This window comes from Microtus pennsylvanicus, chromosome 22, assembly GCF_037038515.1.
Source record: "Microtus pennsylvanicus isolate mMicPen1 chromosome 22, mMicPen1.hap1, whole genome shotgun sequence".
In the NCBI taxonomy this organism is placed as follows: Eukaryota; Metazoa; Chordata; class Mammalia; order Rodentia; family Cricetidae; genus Microtus; species Microtus pennsylvanicus.
The window spans coordinates 15,897,614-15,924,465 of NC_134600.1; the positions used below are offsets into that span (position 1 = coordinate 15,897,614).

At 47.5% G+C, this 26,852-nt stretch overlaps 1 protein-coding gene across 3 annotated transcripts in view; it reads left to right on the forward strand.

Moving 5' to 3' along the window:
• Positions 1-26,852, forward strand: part of Ptprm (protein tyrosine phosphatase receptor type M) — a 694,512-nt gene that overhangs the window by 662,063 nt on the left and 5,597 nt on the right. For all 3 annotated transcript variants that reach the window (XM_075956536.1, XM_075956537.1, XM_075956538.1), the window contains 8 exons: positions 3,672-3,826; positions 4,458-4,593; positions 7,200-7,349; positions 8,259-8,432; positions 9,350-9,481; positions 11,897-12,022; positions 14,017-14,180; positions 21,571-21,706. In XM_075956536.1, the coding sequence (XP_075812651.1) occupies positions 3,672-3,826; positions 4,458-4,593; positions 7,200-7,349; positions 8,259-8,432; positions 9,350-9,481; positions 11,897-12,022; positions 14,017-14,180; positions 21,571-21,706 (1,173 nt within the window). The remainder of the gene's footprint in view (positions 1-3,671; positions 3,827-4,457; positions 4,594-7,199; positions 7,350-8,258; positions 8,433-9,349; positions 9,482-11,896; positions 12,023-14,016; positions 14,181-21,570; positions 21,707-26,852) is intronic.

Consider the following 26,852-nt stretch of genomic DNA (forward strand, 5'->3'; position numbering starts at 1 on the left):
TCGAGTTCTAAAGCTCACACTTTGATGTCGATATTTTTCCCTCTCCAGCGAGGCTGTGCAAGAAAAGCACTTGCAGGATTTTTGTAAGGCTCTTGGCAAGAGCACTCATGAATAACTGCATTAAAACAGCAATAAAAGACCCTCAGCAATTTTTCTTCAGCCACTGCTTAAACGCGAAGTTCTTTGAGCAATAGTCAGCGGCTCTCTAACAAGCTGAAAATGCATCCTGGTTGCTAAAGGGAGGGTTGGTTTGTTTCTTTGCTCTGTTTTTTAACCTTTTGTTGTCTCCGATAACTTCCCAGCTACGTGAAGTTCCTCAGACAGGCTGCTATTTCAGTCCCGAGGCAACAGTGCAGAGATGGTGCTGGGAGGGGAAGGGGGAGGAGCTTGCAAAAGCATTGGAAGAATCAAAATGTAGTGTTAATGATTTTCAGACTGGGCTCTTGGAGTCATTAAGAAAACCCTATGGTTTAACTCCTGCAGAACACTTCTTGGACTTTGGAACTTTCTCATCCAAAGCAAAAGAAAGGAAAGTGGTTAGACTTGGGCTTTAGGTTTCTGCAGATTTGTTTTGAGAGCAAGAGACCTAACGGTAAAATACAGATTTGGGCTCTACTACAAAGCAACCAAACAGCAGGAGCCCGGAGTAGATGAACTCAAAGGACTGGTGCAGTGCTGGGATTAGTTTAAGGCCAAGGGCACAGAGGCCAGAGAACCTGGAGTTCTGATGCCAAATAACAAGAAAAATGTGACCCAGTTCTGAGATGGGGGAGAAGGAGGAAGAGGGAGGGAGGTTAGGAGGGAGAGGGGAAGGAGTATGTGTATGAACGTGAGAATAATTTCCCCTTTCTCTGCCATGTAGTTATTGCTCATTCTGGATATTGACCGATTTTCTGTATCCATTCCATTGGTTCAACTGTCAAACTCGGTTGGAAACACCCTTGCAAACATATCAAGAAATACCGTTTTTACAAGGTGTCTGTATCACCCTTAATCCTGTCAAACAGGCACCTAAATGAACCAGCTCATTTGGCAAACGCCTGTTTATGATTCAAGACCCAGATCAATTGTTCCTTCCTCTGTGAACACATCTGCATCTGACGGTCCCCTTTTCTTTCCCACATCTCGAATCGTTCTAGATAGCACACGATACCCATCCTGTCAGAAGGGCAATTCTGAGGCCCCCATGGACCCAGACCTTGTCTGCTTCCGCAGAATAGAAGCTGGAGGTGACAACCATATCCTATGTGCCTGCGAGACACCCTGAGACCCTGAGAAAGCAGGAGGAATAAGATGCCCTGTCTTAAAGACACACACACACTTCATGATTCAGCCCGTCACTCCACAGACATAAACCTACTTTGGGATAGGCACAGCGGTCTGAATGGAAACCTTAAATGATTTATACTCCTTTATATGCCATTAATGTGTTTCCAATGAAAACTAAAGAAATAATGCAATTAACCTCCAGCTGGGAAATACTTAGGCTATGACTGCTGATTGCTCCTGCCTGTTTCCCCAGGAGAATCAGTTGTTCGTGTACAAGAAGGGATGCTGTATCAGAAGCAATTTCCTTTGCCAGTCCTGACAGCCATTAGCAGATCAGGAAGTGGGACTTGGTTGTGGGAACAGATTTTCTGGATCCTTAAAACTAGCATGTGTCTTTCTGCAAACAGGAGTCATGAAGCCCCGAGTTGGGTGCCCATCTCATAAAGGATGTCACACTGGGAGTGCCATTGAGCATAGGAAGATCCATCCCTTGGAGGACATAAGCATTTATTGCCAAAGCTGTCCTAGTTAGGATCACTACTGGCCAAATTTTTGTACATAATTCCAGGGCAGCAAGCTCTCTAAAGGTTGGAAGGGGGACGGTGGTTTGACTGTCTCCTAATTGGGATCATTGGAGCTGGCTAAATGCTATTGTTTTTCAGTGGTGAGGAAATTTGGCTTTTAACTACCTAGTGTCATTATTCTAGGATCCTGGAGCCTTTTTAGGTCATTTGCACCGTGAGTTGCTGTGTGTTTGCTTCTTTACTGTTCAGACTCCAGTAAACAATAGGATTTTCACAGACAATAGAGCTTTGGCATTGGGTGTATCACTATATGAAAGATACAGTAACATACTGATAGCAAATACCAAATGAGCCTTATTTTAAATATTTTATATACCAAATGAGCCTTATTTTAAATATTTTATATACCAAATGAGTCTTATTTTAAATTATGGATTCATGTCTCCCACCCTTTCCCAGCCCATAATAATACATAACTAAACATTTGCGAATGATTAGTAGAGAATCTGGTAAGGCATGTTCATCTATAAGATGTAATAAAAGCAAAGTCCACATGTAGGAAAACAGTAAAGCCAGTGGGTTCAAGATTTACTTCTAGTCTTGGTTTTAAAGGTAATTTTTGTTCTCCAAGCAGACTTTGGGACTAGGCGATGGCTCTTTGGGTATGGGGGCCTTGCTGTGCAATCAAGATAGCCTGAGTTCAGCTCCCCATCATCCATAGCAAATTGTGTGTTTGTAGCCTCATCATTGAGAGAACAGAGACAGGCAGACCCTTGAGCTCACTGGCCATTCAAAGAAACTGGACCATTGAGGTTCAGGGTCAGTGAGAAACCCTATGTCTAAAAAAAAAGGTGGAGAGTGAGCAATAGAGGAAATACCGAATGTTCTTGTCTGGCCTCCATGTATGTGTGCCTACCTATGTATGGTTACTTACAATGGTCCTTAGCTCCAGTTCCAGGAGATCCTGTGCCCTGTGACCTCTGTGAGAACCAGTCATGCATGCAGTGTACTCAGATGCATTCAGGCAAAGCACTCCTACACATAAAAAAATGAAAATAAAAAGAGCAAATTGAAAGGCAATATAAGCATGGCATCTCTTCCCTTCCTGCGCCCCTTCAGTCAGTTCAGGTTCAGGCAGTGCCCCGTCTTCAACCCTCTGGCCAAGCAGAAGAATCCAGTCAAAGCACCTCTTGACCCTCGTGTTTCCTGACACGCCTGCTTCCACAGAGGAAATGCCCCTTGAGACAGGACGAGGCACCGTCATAGTTCTGGAACTCTGGCACCTTGACACTTGAAGGATTCACAGTCAGAGAGTTGCTGGTGTTTGAATGAACGAGCGACACATTTGCTTACAGTAAAAAAAAGAAAAAGCTAACTGTGCCACAGATGAAAACAGATATGCTGGTCTGTCTGTTTGAAAAGGGATTCTTATTTATCCTCTCCGCAAACATTTTCTAAACCCTGGCGGGGTGTGTGTGTGTGTGTGTGTTTGTGTGTGTATGTGCGCACGCGTGTGCTTCGTGCTAGTACCTGGAGCCAGGACAGGGGTCTTAAAATCCCAGTAGCTGTTAGTGAAAAGCTTTTTAACACAGTCTGCTTCGTAAGAAAGGACATTTGGGGGGGAACCAAAAAGACCCATTCATCTCCAGGAGTTGCATGTGTGAATTAGCATGACCCCAAACATCACCTCCCCTTTCACACCTGTAAACAGCTCAATGTCATAAGGCTTCCAAATTGGGTGTAACAAATGGCCTTCTGCCCCAGGGTTCTGTGGTTTCTGCCCTAGGCTTGCCTAGGGGTGATTTGTGCCCACCTTCCCTTGCTTATCATCACTTTCTCTGTGTTCTCCTCCCGTTGTGCCTGGCCTGTGGACTACAGAGGGGCATCCATGAAATCCGAGAGATCAGACAGTTTCACTTCACGGGTTGGCCGGATCACGGGGTCCCCTACCACGCCACTGGTCTGCTTGGATTTGTCCGGCAGGTCAAATCCAAGAGTCCACCTAATGCCGGCCCGTTGGTGGTACACTGCAGGTAAGGAGAGCTCCCGGCGCCTGCTCGTGGAGGAGCTATGAAACATTTATGGGTACGGGGTTTCACAGAGAGGATTGTAGTGATTGGAGCAGCGGGGCTGCGTCCCCAGCACCCCGGCCGCCTGGCTAGCTTATGCCCCAAAATAACAACACACAAACTGTATTCTTTTAAACACTGCCTGGCCCATTAGTTTCAGCCTCTTAACCCATTTCTAATAATCTATGTAGCACCACGAGGTGCGCTTACCAGGAAAGATTCAGCATGTCTGACCTGGTGGCTGGCTGCATCGCCATCTGCCTCAGAGAGCAGAGCTATCGCATCTGCCCGGGAGAGGGGAGCATGGCGTCTCTGAGCTCACTTCCTCTTCCTCCCAGCATTCTGTTCTGTTCACTCCACCCACTATGTTTTAAGCTATCAGACCAAGCAGATTCTTTATTTTTAACCAATGACCTTCCTCCATCAGAGGATGATGAAAATGTTCTAGTTCTAACTGGATCAAGTTGATAGGTGTGCAGCGTTTTAAATGTGCCTAAGGCCTACGCTGCAGACCTTCTAATGGCTGACGATCTTAGGAAGTAGGAGCGCAGTGATGGTCCTTTTCCTCTGCTGAAAGCCGCTTCTTCCCGTGCAGCGCTGGTGCAGGGAGGACGGGCTGCTTCATAGTCATCGACATCATGTTGGACATGGCAGAAAGGGAAGGAGTGGTGGACATCTACAACTGTGTCAGAGAGCTTCGGTCCAGGAGAGTCAACATGGTGCAGACGGAGGTACTGCAGCTGCCCTTAGCCCGTGGCTTAGTCCCCACTGTCCTGTATACCCACCTCCTTGGGCGAAAGAAGCCTGCCAACTGTTTCTACCATACCCTAGCAGAAAAGTGCTATACCTGCCAACTCCTGATTCCCTCATGCTGCCCACACTCTCTGCATCCTCCCTCCCTCCCCCTGCCTCCTCCCTCCCCTGCCTCCTCCCTCCCTCCCCCTGCCTTCTCCCTCCTTCCCTTTCCCTCTCCCTCCCCTGCCTCCTCCTTTCCTCCCCCTCCCTCCCTCCCCCTGCCTTCTTCCTCCTTCCCTTTCCCTCTCCCTCCCCTGCCTCCTCATTTCCTCCCCCTGTCTTCCCCCTCCCTCCCTCCCCCTCCCTCCCTCCCTCCCTTGCCTCCTCCCTCCCTCCCCCTGCCTTCTCCCTCCTTCCCTTTCCCTCTCCCTCCCCTGCCTCCTCCTTTCTTCCCCCTCCTTCCCTCCCCCTGCCTCCTCCCTCTGCCTGCCTCCTCCCTCCCTCCCCCTGCCCCCTCCTTTCCTCCCCATGTCTCCCCCCTCCCTCCCTCCCCCTGCCTCCTCCCTCCCCTGCCTCCTCCCTCCGCCTGCCTTCTCCCTCCTTCCCTTTCCCTCTCCCTCCCCTGCCTCCTCCTTTCCTCCCCCTCCCTCCCCCTGCCTCCTCCCTCCCTCCGCCTGCCTTCTCCCTCCTTCCCTTTCCCTCTCCCTCCCCTGCCTCCTCCTTTCCTCCCCCTCCCTCCCTCCCCCTGCCTCCTCCCTCCCCCTGCCTCCTCCCTCCCTTGCCTCCTCCCTCTCTCCCCCTGCCTCCTCCCTCCCTTGCCTCCTCCCTCTCTCCCCCTGCCTCCTCCCTCCCCTACCTCCTCCCTCCCTCCACCTGCCTCCTCCCTTCCTTCATCCTTCTTTTGTCCATTCTTTCAAAAACAAACAAAAAAAAAAGACTTTTCAACTTGCAGATTCGGGTGCCAGGAGTTTTCCAAGTACTGGGATCTGTAGCCATCAACCTAAATTCGCACAGCCGTCCCTGCCAAGGGACTCAGAAGAGCCTCTACATTAAGCATCCAAGGTCCCAACACGGTTCCTGTTCAGTCTGTCCTGTAAACTAGCTGAGCAGCAGAGCGGGGCAGCTCCTGAGAATAGCAAGGCATCTATCTGCCAGGAAGTTTCAGGGATTTATTCTCCTTCAGACATTAGAAGACAACCAGCCTGCTAGCTCGAAATAGTTCTTCCCTGTCACCTGGCATCATGGGACTTTGCCAAACTTGTAGGAGTACTCTGTACCAATTAGCAACTCTTAACGTTGAAATGCAAGGTCTATTAAGAATTAACACTTCTAAAACTTACACCCTGGACCTAGGACCCAGGACCTAGGGCCCATGGAGGATCACTAAAGCAGAATGAAGAACATTTTTTTAGGTTATACAGGAACATTTACAAACCCCCTGGCAATTTTTAACAAGCGCAGGAATTCTAGAAGGCAAGGATGCTGCCTTCTGTTTCTCTTTTCTTTAGACTAAGGGCATATTTTAAAATCTAATGGTAATCAACGCTTCATATTTAACATGCTTTAGCAATTGATCAAGAGTTGAAACACACATCTTCTCACTTTACCTTCCTTTTCCAAAATGTTATTTATAGAAATTAATGATAGAAGAAAGCCTTTGAGGGGCTGGAGAGATGGCTCAGAGGTTAAGAGCATTGCCTGCTCTTCCAAAGGTCCTGAGTTCAATTCCCAGCAACCACATGGTGGCTCACAACCATCTGTAATAAGGTCTGGTGCCCTCTTCTGGCCCGCAGGCATACACACAGACAGAATATTGTATACATAATAAATAAATATTTTGAAAAAAAGAAAGCCTTTGACATTTTATACAATTGAAGATCAATAATAAAGACGGTGAAAATTAATTCTAGGAAAAGTCTCTGCCAGGTCACAATTAAAGGAATAATTGTTCCATTTGTGTATTGATATGGCAATAGGGGGACCAAATCCAGGGGCTTGCACATGGGAGGCAAGTGCTCCGTCACAGAGCTGCACCCCATGTTTTAGAGAGCTCATCTTTTAACTGTAGACTATACACATGTAAAAGAGCCGTGTTCTGGACTTATTAGAATTATCAGCATCATTAATTAATGGTTCAGAATAAGTCATTCCTAATAGTCATAACTGTCTTCAGAGCCAAGTCAAGTTTCCCTGGACCGTTTTCCATATCGTGAACTTGATTAGGAAATTCTCCCATCATCAACCGAATTATGCTCAGTCCTCATCTGAGATACTGAGTTATGAATCTGAGGTCTCAGAATTAGAGAGGTGTTTCAGCCACTGTCTCACGTGCTGTGATCAGTCTGTGTAATGTTCTTCATGAAGCTAGTCTGCTTCCTCCTATTCTTGATCAAGTGGTATGCCAGCTGTCGGAAACAGGGTTAGGACATGAGACAACCTCGCCTCCTATCCCCAGGGCCTTTATGATGCTTGTTCCTCTGCCATGGATGCATTGCCCTGACATCTTGAGGAAATAGGGCTGACAACACCCTTCCTTCCTTCTCTGGCTCTCTGGGTTCACCCTGAGTTCTTCATCACTGACTTCGTCCATCTGCTTCTTCAGGAGCAGTACGTGTTTATCCATGATGCGATCCTGGAAGCCTGTCTCTGTGGAGACACCTCCATCCCTGCTTCCCAAATCAGGTCTCTGTATTACGACATGAACAAATTGGACCCACAGACAAACTCAAGCCAAATTAAAGAGGAATTCCGGGTAAGTGGGGATCCAAGTGGGAGGGGCTGGGAGGCCATCCTCTTTAGGGAGACTCTCTTCTCCACTTCAGGACTAGTGGCACTGGGGGCTGGGACTTTTCTGCGGTGCTGTCTGATAGCATGTTTAACTGCGCTCCTGGGCTCTGCTCCCTAAATATCTGTAGCAGCACCAGGCTGAACACCCTCAGGGCTAGAATTACTTGGCTTCGAGTCATTAGTCTAGCAGAGACATTTGCATTTCAAGTAACCAGCAACTGGTTCTGAGATCCAGGACACCTGGTTTATAGTGGAACTAAGCATGGGTACAATCCGTCTATGGGAATGGTCTTTAAGGATGCTCAGTGTACCTAGATCTTCATTCAGGTAAAAGTCAAATCCAGGTTTTATCTACCTGTACCTAACTTGAGGCCGGCCAACTCTCTCCCAATTTCTTGCCTCCCAGATTTTCAGTTGCCCCGCTGTAGTTAGAGTTGAGGATGCTGTATGCTTTAAATGTACAAGGTCGCTCGCCTCTGCCTCTTCTGCCTCCTATGGCTGATAGGCATTGTATGGAGACAAAACCCAAGGACGAAAGAGAGATGGAGTTGGTAGAATTCAAGGTGTGTGGGGGGGGGGGGGTGACTAGCTTGCAGGCAGCTGAGCATGAGACCAAGCCGTTCTCTGCCTCGTTCGTCTTTTTAAAGGAATTAGTTTACCCATACAGCCTTCCTAGAACATTTTATCAACCCACACTTCCTCGGGAGTTTCTCAATTGTGTCTCATTTTCTCAATTGGCACATTGTAACTGCACATGTTTATGGGGTGCAATGCAGTGTTTTCTTACATGTATTCATATCGTCAAGCATGAAATCGGCCACCTGGGGTGAGCTGACTGGAGCTGCACGTCCCGCCCCTCCCGTTTCTCCTACAGACTCTCAACATGGTGACTCCCACCCTGCGAGTGGAGGACTGCAGCATCGCGCTCCTACCCCGGAACCACGAGAAAAACCGCTGTATGGACATCCTGCCTCCGGACCGCTGCCTGCCCTTCCTCATCACCATCGATGGGGAGAGCAGCAACTACATTAACGCAGCCCTGATGGATGTAAGCACTTCCGGAAGGAAAGACAGAATATGTGTGTCCTTGAGGCGGAGCCCCAAGAAGTTTATGTGCCCTCTGACCTTTTAAAAGGCCAGCTATTTTTTTCCAACAACTACAGGAATAGATCTCGCATTCCAGATGTGGCTCGGTGTGAGGCAGAGGTTCCTGCTCAAGCACTCAGAACTGAAGCCCACCTAAGCTACTCTGTCAGGGTTTTAGCCTGCTGGCCAGGGAGTAAGAGGCAGCTCTTCTGTCCTTTGGCAGGGAAAAGGGCTTCAGTGATTGACAGCATTGTTTAGTTCCCCTTCTTCCTAATTCAGGCCGCAATTTACATAGGAAGAAAGCACAACTCATTGCCTCCTGCCAGTCTGTTTGCTTCTTGCTGTTCAGCTGACAAGAGAGCAAATGGGCATTTTCAATGCTACTGTGGAAGTTTAATTCTGTTGGGGTGACACCGTAAAGGGGGCTTGAGCTTGTTTCAAACTCCTGGCGCCCACAAAAGCCTGCACATCTTTTATGGCAGGGATAAGTAACACTGTCACCCAGATTCATGACAAGCAAACAGGTTTTGTGAAAAACCAGAACTACTTTCATTGAACTTAGTTTTTTAAAGTAAACGGAAACTTTCTCCACTAAAATTTGTAATACGAAGAACCAATATGGCCCGTCAGAAATATTAAATAAAAAATGTTAAGAAATAACAATGAAGTTCCCATGGCATTAAAGTGAGGGTATTTCACCGTAGTTTCACGGGACATTTATTTTTATTTCATTTTGGTGTAGACAGTGGTGATGGAATTCAACAATCACTAATATGTTCAGTGTTTTGTGCCATACCACTCCGTGTGCACAAAATAACTCTGCTGCCTTCCCTCTCGTTGAGCTGGGTGTATCTGGATCTTTCTTGTTTCTGTTTGCAGAGCTATAAACAGCCGTCGGCATTTATAGTCACCCAGCATCCTTTGCCAAACACTGTCAAAGACTTCTGGCGGCTGGTCTTGGATTATCACTGCACATCGGTCGTCATGCTCAACGATGTGGATCCTGCCCAGGTGAGTCCAGGGGTCCCTCTACGTAGAGCCCAGGTCACGGGGTCAAGTCTGTGTGTGCTTTGTTGGGATGAGATGGACAAGCCCCACAGCCAGTGTACAGAGGGCTGTTGAAGGATATGAAAACACAAGAGTACCAAAGGAGAATCAGAGGCTACAAAAGAAAGCCGGTGAAAACCAAGAAGACAGGCAGACCAAAGGCACAGATGCAGAGAGTGGGAAAAGAAAAGGTAGGCATAAATATATAAATAAAATTCCATTGGCTGCTTCAAGGGCACAGACAGTTCAAGCCAAACTGGGACCACACATCTCAGAGCCAGCCAACTAGTGGAGACAGGAGACTGTCCTTGGCCTCCCGCTTGGGCATCTGTGCTTCTAGATCTGCTCTTCTGGAGCCTGCAAGACGGGATATTAGGATGGCTGGACAGTGGAGACGGGCAAGCGGGCTTAAAGAATAGCTTTGCACTTTGTCGATGCTTTGTAAAGATAGCAAGAGAAACAAACAGGGTATGAGCTCAGAACACTCAGCGGAGCCCCTCACAGGGGTGAGACAGAAAGCCATAGCAAGCAGGATAGCAGAATGTTCTTGGGGGGAGCTGTCAGGAGAGTCTTCGCTCCTAGAAGACCCTTTGGGAGCGGAATCCACTCTCTTCACATAAGTCACCACATGACAGAGGGCATGAGGGGAAACTTGGAGCTTGGTATTATGAGTAAACTTGTTTGGGAATTAATTAATTTTGTATCCAGTTGAGAATTTTTATTTTTAAATAGAGCAGGAGTGCTGGTGGGGGCTCCTGGACAGTTTCAGCATCTTAACAGAAGATGTTTCTTTCCCGAAATCCATTCTGTTGCCATTAATGCTTCCGTACGCAGCTAGGGGTTTCCAGGTGGCAACCCTGCAGTATACGGTTCAGGCTCTCGCTCAGAAGCTAGCTGGAGGAGGAACAATGACCGTCCTTGTTCTTATCCACTCCTTTTGGCTTAGCTTCAGTGTTCTAGACTTCTCCCTCCTCCCTGCTCTCAGAACAGATTGTCCCTGTTTACGAAAGCACACCCAGTTCAATAGAACCAAGAACTGTCCTTCTAACTCCAGACAGCAGTTAGATTTCACAAATTTAAGAGCCAGGCACTGGGTACAGGATGTGTTCCTGTGTAGAGTCAGTTTGCCTTGTCCCTACCGTGAAAGTACATTGGGTCACCTTCACCACGGGTCAGCAATGCTGGTGGTGTCTATGAACACAGCATCTGAATGCTGAAGCCGCATTCTAAACTCAAACTGTCTGGACTCCAACCAAGCCTTGGCTGACTGGCAGTCAGAGAGACAAAAAGATTCCCATTCTATTCAGCAGACAGAGCTGATGGGCATGGGGGAGGGGAGGGGCAGGGGGAGGCTCCTGGGACTCTGTCTTTTAGCAAATGCTAAACTGAGCATTGGAACTCGGAGGCTTCGCTAGTCTACAAGACTGCCACGAGACCGCTTTAAGTATTTATCGGATCAGCTCGTGGATGTGTTCTGCGCCATTTAAGCCATTTTCTACATGGTTTCCTTGGGCAGAATGTAGGACACAGTGTGCCAGGAGCCAGATGCCAGCCTGGGCCATTCATATTTCTGCGGTGTAAATGACAAGCATTTGATCAGGCGCTTGAACTTCAAAAATAAGCAGAGAGCAAAGCCAGCCCTGTCCGCAGAGAAATGGGCAGAGCTGTTCAGATGTGGTTGTGACGGCTTTTCCTGCCATCTCAGCTTTCTGACATCATGCCTTTCAATCTTAACAGTGGGCACCCTTGGGTGTCAAAAGGGAAACAGACATCTGAACGCTATTGTTTGACAAGGTGGTTTAATAACTTGTCACCGGGGAATGCTGATGAGGAAGAAACAAAATCCCATGGAAACATTATTTAAAAATTAATTAGTTTCTAAATCCAGCGGACCCAGCTAATATAAAGAGTAGTCTTGATATCCTGTTTTCTCTCTTGCTCTCTATCATGGATAGAGAGGGAGAAAAGAGAGGATGTTGTCTCAGTCGACTCACTATTAACAGAATTGACTTTGCAATCTTGATTGTATAAATCAACCCTTGCAACACGTGACCGTGGTATATGAGACCATTTCTAAAGTAAAAGTCATCCAAAAAGCAAGTCCAACCTGTGGATCCTGCTTTCTGTGGAATATCAGTTTGTTTAAAAAACTATGACAATCCAGGCCTGCACGGTTGCCAGTTCTGAATCTTATCCCTGGCTAACATATGTTTTTTTGAGAAAACCGCCAGAGGATGAGAAGGATGGTTGAGGACACAGCCACCATGAGAGTTTTGGTGTCTGAGCCTTTTAGGAAGAAAAGGAACTGAAGTTGAAAGGATTGTGTCGATGCTGACTTTGTCCAGTCACCACACTTGTCTCTCTGGTTTTGGGGTTCAGTTGTGTCCACAGTACTGGCCAGAAAACGGAGTGCACAGACATGGCCCCATCCAGGTGGAATTTGTGTCTGCGGACTTGGAGGAAGACATCATCAGTAGGATCTTCAGGATTTACAACGCCTCCAGAGTAAGAGCCGGGGCGGGACCCACGGTGCTTGAAATGGGGTTTTGCTGTTGTCTTACGGAATGTTGACATGTCTGCTCTCTCTCAGGCTCTGTCCTGGAAGGTCTCAGTCAACAAAAGAGATCCCTTGCCTGATGGGACCCATACGCTAAGGGGAAGCTAGTTAAAGAGAGAGTTACTAACATGTTCAGGCACAATAAGAAAGACTTTGTTCAATGTTCAGTGCTATAAACATGAACCACTGTGGCAGATGCTACCTGAATCCAGCCAGGAAAGTGCAAGAGTCTAGCCTAGGACAGGCAGGGATCAGCAGATGGGAAATCAAGACAAGGAAATTCTTGCTGAGGATGGGCCAGAGAGAACTGGCATCATTAGGGTACGGGGGAGTCTGAAGAACCTGATCAGGTATGAAGTGGTCGCTCACTGGAGGGGAGGATCTTGCTAAACTGACGTAGTGGGGGTGGCAGAAAGTGAGCTTTCCAAAGGAGAGTCCCGACTGAAAGGAAGACAGCAGATAAAAGGTATAGCAGATAGAGTCACGGGGTGCTAGACAGGGATACATGCTCAAGGAACAAAAGTGTGAGGTCATGTCCCGGGGCTGTCACAGTCCCGTTTTCAGTAGGCATCCCATGTGAGCGGACTCTGAGGAAGGAAGGGAGGAGGCGTGACCTCTCTAGGAAGACAGCTCTCAAGCAGAAATGGCCACACAGGGGCTCTATGGTGGAGCTGGAGAACAGTAAGCTAAGGCAGGAGGCACTGAGGAAGAGAGCTCAGGACTGGCAGGGCCTTGCCTACCACCGCTAGCAGACTCTCGCTGGGAAGCAAATGAGGAGCCGTTGAGCCACGGCAGGGTTTTCAGAAGAGCTGCGTCACCAGATTGATTCACATATGCCTCTGCCTTGACAGATGGACAGAAGGACCAGGTGACCAAGGGCAGTGGTAGGACAGGAGTGGTGGCAATTGGAGGTAGTGAGCGGTAGAGAGAGACGGCTTAGATCCGGAAGCCGGAGCAGCAGGGTCCCAGAGAGTCAAGGTGACTCTCAAGATGTGGATCCTAAGAAGGAAGTGGTGTGATTGTCATTAACTGGAATTGGTTTTGCCTGAGGAAAAAAACAGATCGTCTGGGGCAAGGAGCTGAGCTGAGGTCCAATTTGGGACACAGTAGGTTTGGGATGACTATGTAAGCCCCCGAGCTTGGCTTTGGAGTGCATGAGGGTGACATTCAGGAGAGAGGTCTAAACGGTGACTGGCTTGTAATACCCAAAGTCACGACAGTGAATGTAATCAAACAGTGAGATCAGGGGAGAAAAATGGAACCCCAAAACGGAGTCCAGAAGCATCTGTCAGTCACAGGTCTGGGAAGAGGGGAGGCTGAGGCAGAGGAGGAGAAACAGCTGGCAAGGAAAGCGTGCTGAGAGACCCACCTATGTCGGGTGCCACCAAGTGCCAAGCGGCTCCTCTGAACACTGAGGCCAGCAATACATAATTTGAATTCCGCAATCCTGTTTAATTATACGTGGTGATTAATTAACTATTGGCAGCGAAGCAAAAGCCTGAGCATTAAGCAAAGCCGTATTATAGAGAAACCAGGGTATAAACTGCATCACGTCGGACTCACAAGCATTTCTAGGTTACAGGCTGTCCCGTCCCCTTAATTTACTTGCAGCTAAAGTGAAGCCATTTGTCCACACAAAACACCACATGGTCAGTCCTTTGTTATTTTTCTCTCGGCTTTTACAAAATGTAAGTGTTCTGCTCCACTCCTGTTTATCTCCGGCCTGTCTCTTAAAACACCTGGCTCTTTTATAACCACAAGAGATTAAGGTCTTAACTCTCCAGGCCTGCAGAATCACCCCTTGTTATCTGCTGGCTTGAGGCTCCTGGATAATACTTTACTCCGAAAGGAAGATCAAGTGGGAGGAACCAGGGCCCCGGAATCCAGTAAGGTAAAGGGCGCTGTTCCCTCCACTCCCTGACTGGCGCCTCTCACTCTGCAGCCTCAGGATGGGCATCGGATGGTCCAGCAGTTCCAGTTCCTGGGCTGGCCAATGTACAGGGACACGCCCGTATCCAAGCGCTCCTTCCTGAAGCTCATCCGTCAAGTGGACAAGTGGCAGGAGGAATACAACGGCGGGGAAGGCCGCACGGTCGTACATTGCTTGTAAGTATTCCATAGAGCTCTTTGGGGGGGAGGGGGGCTAGACCCTGCCCAGCAACTCAGTTCACCTTCCTCCTCCCATAATGCTCTGGGACAGAGGGGCGACCAGCACTCTTACTGAACAATCAGTTGGCTTTCTAGAAATAACAACATATTGCGTACTTGGGTGTCGTAGCTTTCTGTTTCTCTAACAAGATAGAGGAGATGAGGAGGTTTATAAGCCCCAGAGTTTGATTTAGTTCTCCATTTTGGAAACTGATAAATCCAAGAATCCAGTTATAGCATCTGGTGAGGGTCACAACGCAGCGAGGACATCATATGACAAGACAGAACAAGTGTGCTAACATTGGTCACTCTCCTCTTATAAACCCACTATTACCACCATTGAGACCCTCTGTCTGAGCCAGAGAACCTCCCAAAGGCTCCAAATGTCATTAATGTCTTTGGAGAGTAAGTTCCCAACACAGGAACTTGGTTGGAAAGCACATACAAACTACAGGAAGTCGGTCATGTGATCAATATATATATACCCTGTAAGTGGGATCAACCCCCACACCCCCAGAGGAGAGGAAAACACAGGGATAACTTCAATTCCTAGACAATTCCTAGTTCACGAGCTTGCTCTTAACATCTTCAGGAATTTTCAGCAGTGGTTGTTAAACTGTAGGTAACTTGAAATCATCCCTACTAGAAGAAATCAATCAATGGCATAACCAGGGATTTCTCCCAGATAGCTGGATCATCTCATTGTAGTAATTGATGGTTCTACTGGATACCATGGGGGAACTTTCTCCCCCCACCAAAAAAAAGACAAAACAAAACTTTTTTTTCCTAATCCCTTTTTCAAGAGATATTTTTTATAAATAGGCATCCTGTCAGAATCTGATTAGGTCTGCCATAGCTTCGTCTGGAATATCCCATAAAGACTCCCTTGGTAAGGGCTTGGTCTCTGTGTGTACTATGAGGAAGCATTATGGCATACAAGGAGGTATGGATCACTGCAGACATGCCTCAAAGAAATTTTGGGACTCTGGGCTCTTCCTTCTTGCCTCTCTCTGGTCATGAGATGACAGCCTTCCTTTGTCACATCCCTACCCCAGTGGTGTGCTGCTTCATCACAGCCCCAAAGCCATGGGGCCGGCCAGCCAGCCATGGAATTAAAACTCCACAACTGTGGGCCAAACTTGCCATTGTCTCTACATGAGCATTTGTTCCAGGGACGGAAAGTTGACAAGCACAGAACCAGTGTCCTCTTGATAAAATGTAAAGATACTTCCTGTGCATTGGCAGTCACTGGGGGACTTCAGCAAGTTCTTCCCTGGGGCCGCACAGGCACCAATTAAACCCCAATCTCGGCATGGAACCCAGGCATCTGCGCTATTGAAACCCCCTGCATGATTCCCATGTGTGGCCAGTGTTGCAAGCCACGGAGGAGACAATGCCTTTCTTCCCGGAGCACTTTCACCTCCACTTTCTCATCGGCAGTGATGTGCAGCTCACGATCCAGCTTGGCTTAGTGGAAGAGGCAATTAAACGGCATGGCGGTCAAGGAAGCTGCTCACGGGGTTTGTGGGAGTTGAAAGTAGGAGCGCATGTTGCTTTTCAGAGAAACATCATGTGAAGCAGATGACAAGACCCTTCCCAAATTGAAGGACAATGAACATTTCCTGTGAGCTGACCACCCCAGGTTTCAGTGGCAACTGGGTGAGGGTCCAGGCTACGCCAGTTCCCTGCGCTTACCTCATGTGATGGAACCCCTGAATTCTTCCCAGACCCTCATGCTTCAGGAAATGTATTCCGTTGGAGAGAGTCTTCAGAACCTACTCAGAGCTGTCTTGCGCCTGAAGTCCCCCAATTCTAGCTTGTGTAGAGCAGCGTACTCGCTCATCTCCATGTTCTAAACTCCGTTCCTGTCCATAGACTCAGTGCTTGAGAAGTGTCTACCCTAGCCCCTTCTTATTTCTCAGAACAAGAGGAGAAGTTCACCATACTGTGCTGATGAGATCACAACAGGGCTTTTTTTTTTCCTAGTCAAGGCAGCAATCTTCCAGTAACTTGCCAAAATGATAATACAAAACGAAAGAGAGAGGCGCCCACACTGTGTTTGTTAGGCCTTTCAGGAAACAGAGTTGTAAATGCATGCGCAAATCTACAAGGAGGAAGATGCAGTAGACATCAACGGAATGGGCACCATGCCCCCTAAGTGTTGCCATGGCACAACAGAAGAAGAGTGTGCAACATCGTTCACCGTGCTGTAGGCATCATTTGGTAAGCCAATAAGTTAAGGCAAGACCCTTGCCAATAGATGTGTGGATTGAGTACAGCAAGTGCTCTACAAACCAAGATTTCCTGAAAGGAACGAAGGAAAAGAACCAGAAAAAAGGGAAGGCAGAAAGCCAGGCGGTGATGGCTCACGCCTTTAATCCCAGCACTTGGGAGGCAGAGGCAGGCGGATCTCTGGGAGTTTGAGGCCAGCCTGGTCTACAAGAGCTAGTTCCAGGACAGGAACAACAACAAAAAAAGCTACAGAGAAACCATGTCTCGAAAAATCCACAAAAAAAAAAAGGGAAGGCAGAGAGGAAAGCACTTGGGCTCCAGCCTGGCACCCCAGACAGCACACCAGCGAGTACTGACAGGAAGGGGCCTGAGCTGCTGGAGCCCAGTGCACATAAATTCATAGATTAGCTCTTTTATTTCTTTTTTGTAAATTAAACTATTTAAAAATAATCCCAATAGAAAAGTTGGCGCTTTAATTGGCTGGTTTTGGATCTGTTCGATTTTGGTTTGTGTGGGGTTCTTTTTGTTTTGTTTTGAAGTCCTAGAGATGGAACCCAGAGCCTTGAGGATGCTGGGCAGCTGCTCTCCTACGAAGCTAGAGTCCCAGACTGGTTGTTTCTAGTTTCAATATTAAAAGTCGTTTTCAATTAGCCCTCTGGAATCTGGAAGAGCCTGCATCCGTCGTATCTGGAAGCATAGCTTGTTTTGACCCTGAACTACTAGCTTTCTGCCGTGAGCCAATCAATCCCTGAGCCCTCAGGAATAGGTCACTGCCCGAGATAGCTGAAAGGGAAGGATTTGAGAGACCAGCAAAGACCTGTTAGTCACTGCATGTTGTATGCGGCCTTCTTCCTAAAGGCAGCTGTGGCCCTTGAACTAAGCAATTACATCACGGTCCATGTAGTGTCTCTAGCAGCAGGCTGTTTGACTATCACAGACAGTGGTGGTGCAAGTTATTTCTCCCCTGCCTGCCTGTCATCCCTTTCTTACCTTCTTTTTTTTTATTTATTTATTAAAGATTTCTGTCTCTTCCCCGCCACCGCCTCCCATTTCCCTTCCCCTCCCCCAATCAAGTCCGCCTCTCTTGTCAGCCCAAAGAGCAATCAGGGTTCCCTGCCCTGTGGGAAGTCCAAGGACCACCCACCTCCATCCAGGTCTAGTAAGGTGAGCATCCAAACTGCCTAGGCTCCCACAAAGCCAGTACGTGCAGTAGGATCAAAAACCCATTGCCATTGTTCTTGAGTTCTCAGCAGTCCTCATTGTCCGCTATATTCAGCGAGTCCGGTTTTATCCCAGGCTTTTTCAGACCCAGGCCTTGGTGAGTTCTCGATAGAACATCCCCATTGTCTCAGTTTGTGGGTGCACCCCTCGCGGTCCTGAGTTCCTTGCTCGTGCTCTCTCTCCTTCTGCTCCTGATTTGGACCTTGTGTGAGCTACAAGCTCTCCTCAGTCCCATAATCCCTGTGGAGCTGCCTCTTGCTAATGTTGGGTGTGAACTCAGGCCTGTAGATAAGGTTTGATTTTTTTTTAATTTATAAACTTAATCTAAAGTTTTTTTTTTTTGGGGGGGGGTTGTTTGTTGGTTTGGTTTTTGGGGGGGGCTTTGTTGTTGTTGTGCTTTTTTTTTAAGCCTACAGGAAAGTTGAAACTGATATCTTCCAATATTGGTCAGAAAAAAAAAGCTTTGGAAACAGTCTAAAAGGTCCTCGGTGAGATATTTAGCATGGTGCAGCGCCACCTATTGGCTGAGGGCAGAGTACACCTGCATGAGGTGCCCTCCAGATACTTAGGGGAGGGTGTGGAAACAGAATTCTCTTATGTTTTTAAAACGAGAATATGGCCTCATTCTGAAACTATAGAAAGAGTGGATGTGGACAGGGGTCATGAGCAGATGTTGAAAGATGAGGTGAAGAGCCAGCGATCCAGGACAGTGGAACATCCGTGCAAGGAACAGAGCAGAAGGCAAAGCCGTGCCCCTGTAATCACCTGATTGCAGCATAGATCCCTACAGGGCAGGGGAGAAACTGGGCACATTGGCCTGTCTCCTCGCAAGTGCACAGAAATCCTTTCAGACGAATAACCCCCAAATGTCGCAAGCAGACAGCAGAGCTTCCATGAGAACACACGAGAGAAAGTCCTCCTGAACAGGAGGGTAGCAAAGACTGATTTAGAGAGGACACAGGATGCTGGCCACCAAGGGAGCGCGGTGATGCGTTGAATTTCATTGAGAGATACTCTGTTTACAATATGAGTAGACAAGGAGGAAGAGCAGGATAGGATGGAGGTCCTGAATACATATATCTGGCCAAGGTTCCAGAGCCAGCAGGTCTACAAATACAGCAAATGGTTAAAACAAGATATCTAACCCCTTAGTTTTTAATGGGCAAAAAGTTTGACAGGCATCACACTTTAGAGAAAAGCATGGCATGTAGCTCCATGGTGGAACTTTTGTCTAGTACGTACAAAGCCCTGAATTTGATCCCCTACATTGGAGAGAGAGAAAAACTAAACAGTGATAATCGACATCATTAGTTTGATTTTTAGTGTTTAGGAAAATACTCATTAAAACCACTTAAAATGCCCCTAAGAATGGCTACATTTTTAAAGACATGCAACAAAGATTCCAAGAGTTGGTTACAGTGTAAAACTGGCAAGGGCATGGTAGCATGAGGAAGGAAGCCAGCAGGCTGACCAGGCTCTGATAAGCCACTGTGGTGTGTACATCTGCAAAACTTAATGCCAATATCTACTTATCATCCTTGGACTTCATTGTGGCCATGTTATTCTTTATCTAAAGAGAGGATTGATCTGGGTGGTGGCTCATGCCTTTAATCCCAGCACTCAAGAAGCAGAGGCAGGCAGATCTCTGTGAGTTCAAGGTCAGCCTGGTCTACAAGAGCTAGTTCCAGGCCAGGCTCCAAAGCTACAGAGAAACCTTGTCTCGAAAAACCAAAAAGAAAACACAATAAAAATAGAAGATTTAGAATGTTACAACAGACTGAATGAGCCGACATTCATGACTGTCTTCACTGACACGAAATCAATCTTAAAATAGCAAAACAGAGGACAACCAGATGCCTTATGCTTGCTTATTAGAGGAAGTATAATTTTTTTTATGAATGACAACATTGAATTGACCATTCCTCCATCTAGGGTCCTTTAGAAGCTCTGCTGCCAGCCACCCATTTATAGGATACATATGGGTCAAAGATGATATATTAAATCATATTAGAGAGGTGCAAGGGATGAGAAAATCCAGAACGGAGGACTCTCCACAAGACAAGCTGCTCTTTTCTCCATACAAGTCTTGAGGACTAAGAGAAACCTGTCAATAGCTGTAAAGTTATCAAACACCACCAAATATGCAATAGGCATACTTTGCTTAGATGTAGGGTTTGTTTTTTTTAAGTCACCGGAAGATAACATCTAGGAAGCTGGAACACTGGTTAGATACTCGCTATGAAACCAGTAGGGGTAGACAGTGTGATGGTTCATTGGGTCAGGGCGCTTGCTGGGCAAGCCTGGTGGACAGCATTCACCCCCTGAGCTCATGTAAGGGTGGAAGAAGCGGATCCACTCCACAGACTTGCCCTCTCACCGCCTGACTTGCCCTCTCACTGCCTCGTGCACTCTGGATCATGCCACTCCCCCGACAAAGGCTTTTCATAAAGTAATGTTCTTTTCAGTGCAATGGCATTATTATATTTCAGGATAAATGAAAGGTCATCTACCTCCTTAGAAAAGGAGTTAATACATGGAAAGTACAAGGTGAACATTCTAGAAAATGCAAATATACTCAAAAGAGGGGCAAGCGTTTGCCACACAAACTTGGGCCCAACCTGATGGGACTCTTCATGGCTAGAGGTGGAAAAAATGGAGGCAAAGATAATTACTGATAGATTTTTAGCACATGTAATAAAATTTTCAGCGTCTGCCTAGGTTGACTTTAAATAATAAAAACAAATACATTTTCAAATGGTGGGAGAGAGAGCTATTTCCTATGATAGAATGTTGAACTAGGGAAGAAAATATAAGGTCAACGTTAGATAAATAAGACAGTCATAATTAATTGCTGAAAACAAGATACACTGTTGTGTATGAAAATCAGTGGGGACTGAAGAGAATCAATATAGTTCCAGAGTCCCAAAGTGTCTTACCCCAGGATGCATATTAACCACAAAGAGACAGTGAAAATCCTCACCAGCACCCTCTAGTGGACAAGATGAACATCCCTGCGGCTGAGACATCAACACATGAATCCCTTAGAGGGTGTAAGGCTCTTCTTCCTCTAGGTTTCTTAGCCAGTGACAAAGATATACCAAAGGAACCCAAATGAAAGGCCAGTTCGCTGTGGGACTTAGTCTTGGCCTTTTCCAATTGTGGCTGGGGCACAAGGGTCTTATCTACGCCTCCTTTCTACATTCTGAATTCTGTATTCCACAAAGCAGCCCACCAGGACTCGTCAGAAGTAGCATATCAAGAAAGACAAGGGAAAGCTGATAAACAGGTAAACTGTCACAGACTGGAGAAGGGTAAAGAGATACGAGATGACGACCAAATGCCAGAGATAGAGATCCTAGTACCTTCAAAACCCGGATATTTGTATATACCCCCACTTGTCAATAGTTTCTAATGGCATTATTTTTAAATGTCATTAGTTCAATAATGACATTATCTGAAATCTGGCAGATTTCAGACGAGGTGGCTGCTACTCACTGAAATGTTTCCATATTGGGCTCTTTGTATAAAAATCAGTAAGGAGCCAGGCAGTGGTGGCTCACACCTTTAATCCCAGCACTCGGGAGGGAGAAGCAGGCAGATCTCTGAGAGTTCGAGGCCACCCTGGTCTACATAATGAGTTCCAGGATGGCCAGGGCCATACAGAGAAACCTTGTCTTGGAAAGAAAATCAGTAAGGTACCATATCAGAAATCACCATCTGGCCGGGATGAGGCTAGGATGAACTGCGGGCAGCATGCTAAACTGGCTTGTTGCCTCTGCACCTTCCTTCTGACCTTTCTCCAGGGTTTAGACAACATATCTCCACAGACACAGTGGAGTACAAGAAGTGCCATGATAGCAAACCCCATCCGACCATCTGATTTCTTCTCTGACAGGAACGGAGGGGGGCGCAGTGGCTCATTCTGCGCCATCAGCATTGTCTGTGAGATGCTCCGACACCAGAGAACCGTGGATGTCTTCCATGCCGTGAAGACGCTGAGGAACAACAAGCCCAACATGGTGGACCTCCTGGTAGGATGCCCCTCTGCCCTGCCCCATAGGGTACCTCCTGGTAGGATGCCCCCTGCCCCGTAGGGTATCTCAGAGTTGCGTGGGACCCCTCAATAGCTCCCACATGGCGATGCTTCATCAGAGAGGACACTCTTTTCCAAAGCGTCACACATGGCTTGGCTCAGGGGACTTTCCTCACTTTCTCTCTTGCTTCCTTTCCAGTCTTGTAGAGGAGACTCCCTTGGCTTGGCTGGAATGTAGAAATAGCTGAGACTTACAAGTGAACATTCTTCATTCTTTCCCTTCCTGGCAGTGCCTTCCACATGGCTAAGCACTTAAGTCTTCTTGGAGAAGAAATAGTCACAGTACAAGAAATGCCAGATTTTCAAATTACAGATTTTATAAATAGCTTAATCACCTAATATTTATCAAAGCTGTGAATTTCAGTTTGACATAATTATGGTGGCCACATCTGAAAGAAGGATTAAAGGGGTTGAGAAACAAAGCACCAGGGGCAATTATTTTCTTAGACTACATCACAAAATGCCTTCTTTTTCTTTCTTTTTAAATGTGGAGCGGATAGAATGCCAGGCACTCGAGAACAGAAGGGTAGCTTCATGGAAGAAGCTTTTCTCTCGAGTTTTGTAGGTCTCTGTCTGAGTGAGCTGAAGGGGACCAGAGAAAGGTCACTCATGAAGCAGAGAGGAAGGGGGGAAAGCCGAGCAATGCTGCCTTCCAAGGCCCCTGGTTCTGCAGGAGTGCAGAATCCCAAATGCAAAAGGGGGTCAAGAGTTGAACTCAACTTGAGAAAGTAGCCAGGGGTCCCTGTGCTATGTGAGGGTCACTACAGCAGTACCCAGGATGAGGGAGTAGTATAACCTCCTACAGCCAGCTCCCGGGCATAGCAAAGTCCTCTCTCGAGCAGCAGGGCCCTCTCCAGCAGTACCTGCTGTCTAGACACTGGCTGGTGCTTGTATTCCACACCTAGGAAGCATGATGTCATCCAAGGACTCTTGTAGAAGGGCTGCTTAGCTGGGTACATGCCCTGGAACCTGTGGGCTATTGCATCAGCTCTGACAAGAAGAATCCTCTTTCCCCAAATGCCTGCCTCTTCCTTCCTGCCTCATAGGAAAAGCAAAGAAATGCAAATAAAGTCTCAACTGTGCTGTGAACTCAAATAGAGGACCTCAAACCCATGAGCCTTGCAGTGCTAGTATCCTTGAGTTTTCCTTTCGTAAATCAGGGGTAGCTTTTTTGAGGCCACACAACACGAAAAGACCTGTGACTTGGTTTGGGGCATCGCAAATGAGAGTGGCAGTTGAGTGTGTAACTGTCCACTGGGCGTGATGATGTCTTTGTGGGCCGGGGACATGGTCATATCTCAGTGTTAGGGAAGGAGTCTGGAAGCCCTGTTAATGTGACATTTAGCGTGCGCCAGGCCTAGCTCCTGTTGTACTTCAGATGGTAAACAGCCTTCATGCCCATGGGTTCTGAGGTATGCTTGTGTGCAGAATTCCCGAGAACCAGCTAAGAATTGTCACGTGAGTGTTAGAGGCTTCACCCTTCTGGACTGAACGGAGAGCAGCCCCAGTCACTGGTCACCTGAGTTGGGACAGGGAAGGAGAGCGCAGATGCCAGACTTACCCTCGGGGATGGATGAAGCTTCCAGACTTTGGTTAGTATGTGGGCAGAACTGCCCATGATGAAGAAAAAAAAAAGTCAGTTCCCTCATTGAGCCTGAATTAAGCGAAGCATTAGAAGTCCCCCCTTCCAGGCCTTCCTGTATTGGCTCTATGGAAGCGGTCATCACTCTAGAGCTGTTATGGTCCGATTCAGCCAGGCTTTTTCAAGTCAGCAGTTCAGATTACAGGCCAGGCCTCATGAGATGAACGGAGACTCGGGTGGCTGGCCAGAGGGAGCCGGCACTGCAGACAGCAGGTTCCTCTACTATCCTATAGCGGTATTGGAGTTTGGGTTGTTACAAAGGAATGTCTTCTTAAAAATTAATTTCACTGGCTTACAGTACTCAGCGTGTTTATGGGGTACCGTGTGACATTTCAATACAGGTGTGAAATGGATAATGATCAGGGCACAGTAACTGGGTATCTGTAGCTGCAGGCAGGGTTTTTTTATTATTATTATTCTTTGTGCTGGGAACCTTCCAAATCCTCCCTGACGACTGTTTGGAAATATTTAACCTGTTGTCGTCAACCACGGCTCCCCGCTGTGCCGTGCAGTTTAGGAAGCCATTCCTTCCACACTGAATCCTGTACAGTCGTGGATAATTCCAGTGGCGAAGACAGGGTCCCCGGAAGCCCGGCACTCTGAAGGTCAGCCCTGAAATTCCGAGAAGGTCGATGACAAAGAAATGAAGGGAAGTTGTGAGCTTTCCAAAGAAAGCCATCTGCCAATCTGTCAGGGTGACTGTTCGCGAGATAATAGCTGGTGACCAGAGGAAAAATGTCACAACGTTCTTTTTGTCTGGTTTCGAAGCTTCTGTGCCAAAGGAAGAGCTCTTATATGCGCTTTGTTTTTTTGGTTTTTTTTTTCCGTTTCTGAAGCACAATATCTTTCTGTTTTAGAATTCAGAGACATTGGCTGAAGGAATTAATTAGCTCGGGTCAGCACAATAAAGCCTGGTATGGCTGTTCCATGGGTAGCAGGCGATCTGAGATCTGAGTGGAAAAAAACTGGGGCCAGACATTGGGAAGGGTACGGACGATGTGAGCTGCATATCTGAAGGAGTATGTTCCAGAAAGGCAAGGGCATGCTTCTGAACTGATCATCCAGGACACAGGGTGGATGGAGTGGGAAACCAATGCCTGGACTCCAGTGAGTCTCTTCTCACAGCTCAGAGGCAGGAGGATACCCACAATGGCCCCCTCCTCTGGAACCCCCAAATGCTGCAACTGTACCCTTCCCGCCTGCATGAGAGGAATACATAGGGATCCTCCCCGCCTTTTTCCGTCCCCCTTTGTGGTCCTGATATCAGTAAATTGCCTCAGACTTTGAGAGTTTATACGTTTTGAAGCCTGGCACTCTCAGGGAAACCTAGAATACAAGGGCTGAAGAGATGGTTCGATGGTTGAGAGCACTGGCTGCAGAAGCGTGAAGGCCTGAGTTCAGGTCCCCACGTCTGTAACTCAGGCAGGGCCTCAGAAGCGCCTGTAACCCCTGCACTGTATGAGATAGAGACGGGACAATCACTGGGACTTGCTAGCTTCCAGCATAGCCAAAAGAACACGTTTCAGGGAATAAGGCAGAGAAAGAAAGGAGATCTGACATGCTGGCTTCTGTGTGCACATGTGCACACACGAGCGCACGCACACACACACACACACACTAAAAATAGTAACTCGTTCTGACCCCGTTTTAGCCTGGCTTCTAAATTAACCATCTATTTAAGTAACCTTGTCACCATCCGTAAGCTCTGGGCTCCCAGAATGAACAAGGACAGCTGGGCCTAGTTGAAATCGGAGACAGTGGCCTTGAAGCTGTCAGGGTTACGGGGGAAAGAAGCAGCTCCCAGCAGCTCCCCACAGCATTACCCTCCTCACTGGGCTCAGTCTCAGCCAACAGCCTCAGGGAATAGGGTAATTTAGTGGTACTACTGAAGGTTCCCTCTGCCCACCGAATGCCTTACCCGGAATCAGGCCTGCGATTCCCCTAAGAGTCCTGTCATAGACACTCTTGATCTTGAGCAACATGTCCCCTGGGGCTTTGTACCTCTTGAAATCCGGGTAAGATTGACCAGGTCCCTGTGTAAAATGGGGACATGACCACTCCTAGGTATGGTTGAGGGGAGGTTTTTGTTGCCGGTATGAGGGAGAAAACAGCCTGAGGCATCTGCAGATGCAGGAAAGACACATAGTTACTAAACATGGTCAGTAGACTGAACGGGGTCATGGCAGGGATGGGAGTAAGAGAAAGGGCGGGGTCAGAGAGGATGGGGCAAGAAGGCAAAGAGACTCAAGAGGGCACCTGGCCTAAATGGCAGGAATGAGAAGCTGGGAGAAGGGAGGAAGCCCGTGAGCTAGGGTTTAGGGAGGAGGGGTGAGAAGAGCTGAGAGCAAAATGTGCCACGTGGGACTCGGGAACAGAGCTGCGGAAGTCTAGAGGCCAGTGTGTGCTTTGCTATGCTAATAGGCACCACAGTTAGCTGTTTAGAGGGGGTTCTTTTGGACCTGACAATCCCCACCCAAATAGAGGCCCCGGTCTTTCTCAGGGTTTCCACAAAAGGCCTGGGAAATTCCATGTTTAGTCATCATTGACACCGTTAACTGCACGAAGAGCCCACCTCCAAAAGCCATGCCTTGCTCCGCACCACATAGGGTACACTTCAGTGAGCATCAGTCACCACCATCACCTAGGGCTAGCTTGCTGGGGTTTTTGTCCTGCCTGGTTTCCACAGCTGCTTAGCCCCAAAGAAAATCACACAGAGATCTCTATAAGTTATAAAGCTGATTGACCCATTAGGTCAGGCTACTTATTAGCTCTTGTATCTTATATTAACCCATTATTTTGATCTATGTTAGCCATGTGGCTCAGTACCTTTTTCAGTGGGGCAGATCACATCCTGCTGCTTCAGTGGTCTGTGCAGGACTGGGAGGAATCAACTTCCTCCTTCCCAGAATTCTCCTGTTCTCATTGCATCACCTCTATTTCTTGTCTGGTTTTCCCACCTATACTTCCTGCCTGGCCAATCAGCGTTTATTTAAAACATGATTGACAGATTACAGACAATTCTTCTGCACCAATCACCCTCTGTGCCCTTCCTGTCAGGGGGACAAAATACCATGTGCTGTGTCTTCCCATGGATACAAAATGTTCTGAGTAGGTGCCACCGTGAAGACAGCAGCTAAAGCCGTGCTTGTTCCGGACTAGGAGGACAAGGGAATGGGTGCCGCCTGGCACAGGCTTTCTCAGTGGCGTGGAGACATTTTGCAATTTACCTTGTGTTCAACTCAGTAAATACTGAAAGCCATTAAACTGTGTCAAAATTGCACCTAATTTAACTTAGGAATCTGACCGGGCAATGCCCATCCTATAAAACAGAGTTAACAAGCAGGAAAGTAAACCCCACAAGGCAGCTCAGGGCTAGGAACCAGATGTGCCCTTACTTCACGTCACCTCGGGAAAACGGGGCCCTGACTTGGCCATTTCCAAG